This window comes from Poecilia reticulata, linkage group LG18, assembly GCF_000633615.1.
Source record: "Poecilia reticulata strain Guanapo linkage group LG18, Guppy_female_1.0+MT, whole genome shotgun sequence".
NCBI classification, from domain to species: Eukaryota; Metazoa; Chordata; class Actinopteri; order Cyprinodontiformes; family Poeciliidae; genus Poecilia; species Poecilia reticulata.
Window position 1 is genome coordinate 10,655,959 of NC_024348.1, and position 7,689 is coordinate 10,663,647.

Below are 7,689 nucleotides of genomic sequence, written 5' to 3' on the forward strand. Positions count from 1 at the left end.
GCAAATCATTCAAATATTTGCGTCGACAGAACACAAGAAGCCATTGAGATGGAATGCGTTTATTTCAGCTCAAAGCTCGAGTATAAAACAGAAAGTCAGTACAAAATACATGAAATTTAAAGAATATAAAGGAAACCGAAACCTTTCGCTAAACTACAAAGTTACAGAAATGCCTCCTAATATTCTCTGGCAGTGTTATGTTTAAAGTGGTCATTTAGTCAGTGATTGGTAATGTCAAGCCAAAGTGCCTTAAAGTGGTTCAACTGGTTTAGAGGAGGAAACAAAAAAAATTTCAACTTTACTGCTGTAAAGATGCGACTCGATTCATATTTTGAATACAGTAGCTGGCAGGAAAACAGACGGTTATTCAGTGTCAAATTAGTTTTCAAAAAAAGGGCCACAAAACATAAAACAAGGATCAAGTGTTGGGGGTGATCCAGCCAGCCCCTCTTCTACCAACACTACTTAAAAAAATGTAAAAAAATAAACTGTTCCCAAGAGATAAATCACAACTGATATCATCTAATCTTTAAACTAAGGAAATAAGAAAATATAGCTTTAGTAAACGAAAGCAATTTGGCTCAAAACTGGCCAATACTTAATTCCACATAATTGAACCTAGCTAAGCAATTTTTAAAAATATAAAAAGAAAAAAGAAGACAAATTACTACAGTTAAATGAAAACATAATGCCATTATAAATGAAAAATTAATAATGGAGTATATAAAAAAAACATAAACCAAAAGACAAATGAAAGACGGTAACTAGTCGCTGTCGCTCGCCCCCTTCAGCAGCCTCTTCCCGCTGGAGGGCGCAGGAAGCTCCTGTTTTTTCTTGGACCTACAGGGAAAAGAAAGGAAATTAAAGTAAATTTAACACCGATGAAGATATCTGGTTCTCATCTTCCTGTGGTTTTTCCTGCAATAAAGTGTATCCAACCCCAGTCCTCTCAACTCTCAGAGTATCCCCTCTAACGAGTGATTCAATTGATTCAAACGGTGGAGAAAGAGAGGAATCTAAAAACTGTAAGATAGTTTAGAGCTTTAGGACTGGACATCTGACCTACAGTGTTCAGGTTATTCCTGCTGTGACCTGACATATTTCAGCACATCAGCCTCTAGATTTTGTTTTAGGAACATCAACTAAATGTACAGGTTTCCATTTCTAAACTTCACAACACAAATGTATGGATTTTTCCAGGATCTTGGAAAAGTGAGGGGAAAGTTGAAGTGCAATATTCACATTTTCTGGGTAACTCAGTTTGTGTCATTTTTAAACTAGAATTAACTTTAATTTATCCATTTATGTTAAACGCCTGCGCGTGGTGCTTCTTTTGCCTCTTTTCTCAACTGCGACTGAAATCCTGATCAAGGGAAAAACCTCGTGAGCTTCATCGTAACTGATGTAACCAAAGTCCAAAGATCGTTTCAGGGCGTAGTTTACGGGACTTTCCTTACCCTGTTTTGTCCAGCAGTTCAAGACCATCATTCAGGTTTTTAAACATATTGAATCTGTCACGGCCCCGTATCTGCAACAAAGTTAGAGAGTATAAAGTTTAACCATCCTAATATTGTGATTTCATCCAGTTGCAGAAACGGGCCTTACCTGCAGAGTGTACAACTCCTTGTCCTCATCTTCTCCACTAGAGGCAGACTTGGACTTTTTAGCAGTGGATGTGTCTGGAGCAGGAGCGCTCTCTAAAATGAAGAATACTCATGATGAGTGACAGATGGAGCAAAACTGTAGTCTACTATACATGCACATGAAACAATTTAAAAGCCCACTTCTTTTCTTTGTCTGCTTAGTGCCGTTTTTCTCCAGGTTTTCTTCCTCTGTCTTGCGGTCCCTGCCTGGACAGGCACAGACACGGACCTCGAAGCACCGCCTGCCCAAAACCTCCCCCCTAAAGTCGAACAAGACCAAAAGGAAAAAGGCTTAAAAGAAAAACACAACCAAAGCTGAAAGAGAAATGTTAAAATGCTTTCAAATATATTCAGAGTGGAACAAACCTTTACGTCCTGCTGGATTCCATTTATCAGCTTTACTAACGTGAGACCCAAACTACTACAGCTAACATTTTATCTACCAATAAAGACGACGACTCACTCTGTGGTCTCCAGGGTCAGGATGGCAAGGATGGGCCTCCGGTTCATGCCTCCCATACAGGAGCTGTTGCACATAAAACTCAGCAGGATGGTCGTCATCTCAGATCCCCGCTGAAACAAGGAAACCGAAAGAAAATGTGAAAAACTTCCTGGAGTCTTCAGATAAACAACTTTATATGTTGAGAAGCCCTGATTTACTAGATGACAAATTGTAGCCTCACAACGTTCCACTACTTGCATGGATCAACGTCGTCTCATGTGGTCAAATATTCCCACAGGCATTCATGTTTAGAGAGCCGATTTAACCGAATCTGATTTTTGCTTATAAAGCTTTGATATTTATACTTCTAAATGTAAAAATAAAAGTCATGCCTGTTTAATAAAAAGCTTAAAAATGTTCTATATAATTTACGTTACTTCTTTTTCTGAGGCCCTGGACGAATCAGATTTAGTAAATCCAGAGTAAAATTAACTCCCAGGATTGTAAATAATAACTATAATCCATTTTTCAGTTTAGACATCTGACTATGACTTGTATATTATAATTCTTTTATACGTGTAATAAAATCTCCCTCTAAAGTAATGCACAAAGTGTGGAGTGGTTCTCTCTGGGACACCTGTGGGCGTTCGTAAGGTACGGTCACGCTCTGCCTTTTGGTGTTCGGATCCTCAAAGTACTGGGCCAGCTGGCTGCCCTCCACTCGGATCAGATGGCTCTTGTTGTCGGACGCTGAGGAGGAGATTGAAGATGAAAAGCTGACTATTTTCACCTGTGCATCACATTTGAACAACTTTTTAAAGGATTAAAATGCTCCATACCGTCTTCACTTTGGTGGTGTGGGCACCTCTTGACGACTTCTGCCACATGCTCAGTCTTTTTATACACAGCCGTTGCTCTGATGACGGCGCCCTGCGGAGGCTCCTCCTTAACCAAAATCCCAATCGGAGTGGTCTTAGCCAGCTGGCAGAATAGTTTGGTCAATTTTTCTGAAAACTAGAGAGACAGACACAGACGTTCCCATCAGTGGTGCTGCTTACCGAGTCAATTCTACCCAAAACTGTTCACTAATGCTTGGTTTCAAAGACAATCAGAGAATTGTTCCTTTTGATTTATCTCAAAAGCTGAGATAAATCAAACTACTTCGTCATCTACTTTTAACCCTTTCTGTTCTGAGGGGCACCTCTTGCAGGAACATGTCCCGTCATGTTAAGAGCTGTGCATGGCAGCCCAACTGCTCCTCTCACACAGCGGAGTTATGGTCGCAGGGGGCGGGAGTTTCGGTCCAGACCACCCCAACTTCAGCCAAACCGACCAACCGTGAGCCAGAGGCGATCAGCCAGCGGGGAAACACAAACGCCATTGGTAGGTTCAGCTCAGTGTCGGCCTCCAACCCTTAAACTTTAGCGAATCGCCACAATGAACGAGACACTGCCTGAATGCCACCGCAAGAGATTCGAAAGAATGGATTTTTGGTGCGGAATCAGGGTAAGAATTGTTCTTCACTGTTAATTTACAAAGTTTTAAATGGTTTGCAACACTAGATAAAAATGTTTTAAATTAAAACGTTATCCTGACAAGTGAACTTTCCGTTACTAAATTAAAACGGACCAGTTTGAGCTTTGAATAGGTTTTGTGGAGGGAAGGAACGCTGTACAGAAATATGGCGCTATGGAAAGCTCCTTTGTCTCAGATTTGAGGCTCATTTCTGCTCCTCATCATGTTTGGTTGCAGAAAAAAATCTCCCAAAATATATAGTTTTTCAGTTAAAGTAATCTTTTATCACAAATTTAGTCAAAAAGGGTTAATATTTAATACGTTATGGTGGGATTGTACAGCTAAGAGTTCAGCAGATTAAAATATGGAAAAGATATGATGAGCGACTTACCGTGGAAGTCACGCTTTTTGCGGTGCCAGACTCGCTAAATCGGAGGGCAAAATCTAATTCTCCCGCGTAATTGGAAATTGCAGGGACCATTGGGGCTGCAGGCACATTTTTAGTTTCCTGCTGTGGAAGTTCTCCATTCTCCCAAAAATGTATATTTAGATCCTTTAAAAAAAAACAAAAAAAAAAAAAAACAGAATTACCACAAAGAAAGGCTGAATCAAACACTGCCCTTTTCATTTAATTTGATAAGTTTAATCTTTACTTTCTTCGCATGCTTACCAGCAATCCGTCACCTGTAGCCAAAGACTCATTCTCAGTCGACAAAACACTGAAAAAAGCAAACGTGCAAAGATTAGTTCAATTGTAATCAAGTAAACATACTTTTAAATTGCTATGTAGAGTGGAAATGATATTTACACAGTGTTCCATAAATCATGGAAGGTGTCCTGACTCAAAGGGAGGTTGAAGTCGGGGTCCATTCTCCCTTTCACTGTGACGGCAGAGGAGGAGACGAGGAGGAAGAAAGAACTTAATATGTGATAATGAGGTGTACAGCACTCCAATCAAAATGACAAGTCTATGCTTTACCAGTTTTGTTATAGTTTCACAGCAATGCTAAAAACAATATTCACATTAAAAAAAGGGGGAAAAAATTTAATATTTAATGTTAAATATTTTAACAGTGTTGTGTAAAAATGGGGTTTACACAGAAGTTGGGAGCGGTTAAACGGCAATATTTGTAATTAATAATCATTTCTGTCAACATAAACATGCCTAGAATATCCCATTTTATATCATTTTAATTGAAAGTAACATTGTAATTATAGCTGAAAATTTAATAGGCAAAAATCAGTTTTATCTGAAGACATGTTAGTTAGTTAGTTAGTTAGTTAGTTAGTTAAACTTTATTGTCATATTGCATACACAAGGTGAATACAAAACGAAATTTCGTTGCATACAGCTCAAGACAGTAAATATGTATCTAAATATAGAAAATATAGAGTGAAGGAATAACAGTAAAAGAGTTCTTTGTTCTATGCAAGAGGCAGATATAATGTGGAGACCAGATTTTCAAGTGCAATACGGTTGGGAGTTCAGCAGTCTAATGGCAAGTGGAAAAAAGCTGTTTCGTTTTAATGTAGATTAAAAAAATTATGTGATTGTATATTTAATTGGCCTGCAGTCTGCAATTAAACATATGAACACTTAAAAATACCTTGAATTCACCCTTAGCGTTTCACTACGGTTTCTTTAAAAACATTAAATTTACCATTTTTGAGTTAAAGGGCCTCAGCTTTTCGAAGGTTTTAATGAGAAATGGGGAAATGAATGACATAAACTTCACCTTTTAAAGGACTGACTATCTAACCTACACAAATAATCCACGTATTTCAATAAACTTCAAATCAAAGTCATCAGTTTTGACATACAAATATTTCAGGGACACATTGAAGCAACTGCACTCAACAAAATAGTCACCTAGTTTGGTTTATTGATTTGTTTCAAGTGCACTTTGAAGAAGAAGAAAAGAAAAAAAAGACCTAATACTTTTCAAATTTGTAAACAGAAATAAAAAGACCCGTTAGAAAAAGTGTTGGTAAAAATGAAACATTTCGCCAGTTCTCCCAACCAGGATGAGTTCAAAATAGGTAGGCCTTAAAGCCGCAACTCTAAAGCTGACGAAACCGCAAGTAAACTTGTTACATTTTATTCGTTTTTTATTCCCACAACCCAGTTTTAAATGAAACCTACAACTCTCAGCAGCATAAAAACATTACTCATTGTACATTTTTTTAATAAGACGGACGTTAGCTTTCCTTGAATGAGGCTAGCACAGGTGATCGATAAAATGACAGTTTACACACACACACAAAAAATCAATAGGCTAAAACACAATACCCATGTAAAGAGCAAATGAACGCCTACTGTACAACACATTCAGCACAGTCTACATTTCGTTTTACATTTATCGCAGTATCCGTGTTAGCATAAGCGGCTAGCTACGTTTGCTAGACGATTTTTTCCGAGAGCTAGCTTAAACTGCTACAAACTTCTCAACGGTCAAATAGGAAGTTAGGCTAAGAAGAACAGTCATTTGACGAGCAGGTACTCTTTACCACACAGCCGCGTCAACCGTGGTGCGACCACTGCTCAAAGATGTTGACTCACAATGTGTTTTTCAGAGGAAAGCCTCCAATTCGTCCAGAAAACACTTCCAAAATATTTTGAACTGACTAAAGCACGTTGTCGGGGAATCCCACTTTAAAAAAAACAAAGGGGGATGGGTGAGAGTTTGTCTTCAAGTACGGTCCAATCAGAGCGTAGAAAGAGGAGGGACTTCTTTTTGTGGTCCAATCAGAGAGCCGAGTGCTGTGCGCAGGACCAACCAACATTGTTACTCAGAGCTAAAGCGTTCCTAGATGTTTTTCACAGCAGCACCGGATGTTTTAGATAGGTGGTTCTCTAAATCAGTGTTTCCTCAACTCTGGTCCTTAAGGCACACTAACATGCATAGATGTTCCCCTGCTTCAAACACATCCCATTCAGATGATTGCAATTCAGCAAAACCCTGTTAATCATCCATCTATTGAAATTATGTGTGTTGAAGCAGGGAAAGGCATTAAACTTGCAGGCCTGCGTCCCCCCAACGTTTATTTGAGTCTCTGCAGCAGCACACTCGAGTCAAATGACGAGGACTCTGGAGAACATGACTTCATGATTCAGAAATTCAATTCAGCCGTATTGGATCTTGAAATCCTGTTTGTTTTCAATAAAATCCTGATTAAAAGTCAGCCCACAACTGAGATAATGCAGCATAACTTTTCCAAAGTTATAATTCCACCTGGGACAAAAAGAACTATTTAAATAACTCATTTAGAGAAAATTGTGACATTTAAGGCTATAATGTAAACAAGTATGTTTAGAGCTCACTATACTGTATTGGTATAGCGGGATCTTGCTGTCAGACTTGTTTGCAGTCGAATGGATACTAAAATAAACATGTAAAAGGACAGCTATGTGAAATTCTGCAAAACCATATTTCCAAAATGATGCTGCACAGAGTGAGATGTTTTGTGGATCTTCACTCCCCCCGCAAAAATTTTAGTTTTCACAAAAACTAAAAATTAATATTGCACATTTAATTTGTGGGAAAAGCAGATGTCAACTCAGGTATTTTGCTGACCATGTGCAATATATTACGCTGAATAACACCTGGTTTTTATGGTGCTTTTCTTTTCTTTTTTTCCCCCAAAAAGAAAAGAAAAGCACCATAAAAACCAGGTGTTATTCAGCGTAATATATTGCACATGGTCAGCAAAATACCTGAGTTGACATCCGCTTCTTGCGCGTTGCTACTTATTGAAATCTTTTAATTTTCTGTTCATGCAGGCTGGTTGATGTCATCTCCCATCAGTTACCTCTTCAGCTGTAAGAAGGAACGTCAGCTGCAGTTGCACAGAGCCGTTTGTGTAACGCTGCTGGTGTCTGGTCAGAGGTGGAGTCACGCCCACAGAGTCCTGTCCCAGTCTTGGATCGCCTCCATCTCTCTGAATGCAAAGCGTTGATTAGTTCCACTTCGGGGGGACAGCTGGATGTTTGACCTTTAATGAAAGTGCTGATGGAGCCACAGAGTCGTCTCTGAATCCGTTCCAGGACGGCACAGACACTCATAGATACAATGGTCATGGCTAACAGAC

The 7,689-nt window shown here is 39.0% G+C and overlaps 1 protein-coding gene across 3 annotated transcripts; it reads right to left on the reverse strand.

Annotated features, from left to right (window-relative positions):
* Positions 1 to 43: 43 nt before the first annotated feature.
* Positions 44 to 7,429, reverse strand: tp53 (tumor protein p53). Of its 3 annotated transcripts, none has more exons than XM_008435413.2 (11): positions 7,411 to 7,429; positions 4,409 to 4,481; positions 4,271 to 4,319; positions 3,992 to 4,153; positions 2,925 to 3,099; positions 2,723 to 2,835; positions 2,107 to 2,216; positions 1,785 to 1,903; positions 1,606 to 1,697; positions 1,458 to 1,528; positions 44 to 840 (listed from the first exon to the last, which is right to left on the reverse strand). In XM_008435413.2, exons 2-11 carry the CDS (start codon positions 4,468 to 4,470, stop codon positions 765 to 767), a joined length of 1,029 nt encoding a protein of 342 aa, XP_008433635.1. In that variant the 5' UTR covers positions 4,471 to 4,481; positions 7,411 to 7,429; the 3' UTR covers positions 44 to 764. The 3 variants fall into 3 exon arrangements, with proteins under 3 accessions (XP_008433635.1, XP_008433633.1, XP_008433634.1); XM_008435411.2 differs by lacking the exon at positions 7,411 to 7,429 and adding an exon at positions 6,161 to 6,265; XM_008435412.2 differs by lacking the exon at positions 7,411 to 7,429 and adding an exon at positions 6,109 to 6,205.
* Between the last annotated feature and the right edge of the window lie 260 nt (positions 7,430 to 7,689).

Coding starts and splice junctions, on each gene's coding strand:
- tp53 (XM_008435413.2), bottom strand. CDS start 4,470: ATGGACCCCGACTTCAACCTCCCTTTGAGTCAGGACACCTTCCATGAT. Junction 4,154..4,270: donor CTACAGGTGACGGATTGCTG/GTAAGCATGCGA, acceptor TTTTTTTTAAAG/GATCTAAATATACATTTTTG. Junction 1,529..1,605: donor AGGAGTTGTACACTCTGCAG/GTAAGGCCCGTT, acceptor ACTTTGTTGCAG/ATACGGGGCCGTGACAGATT.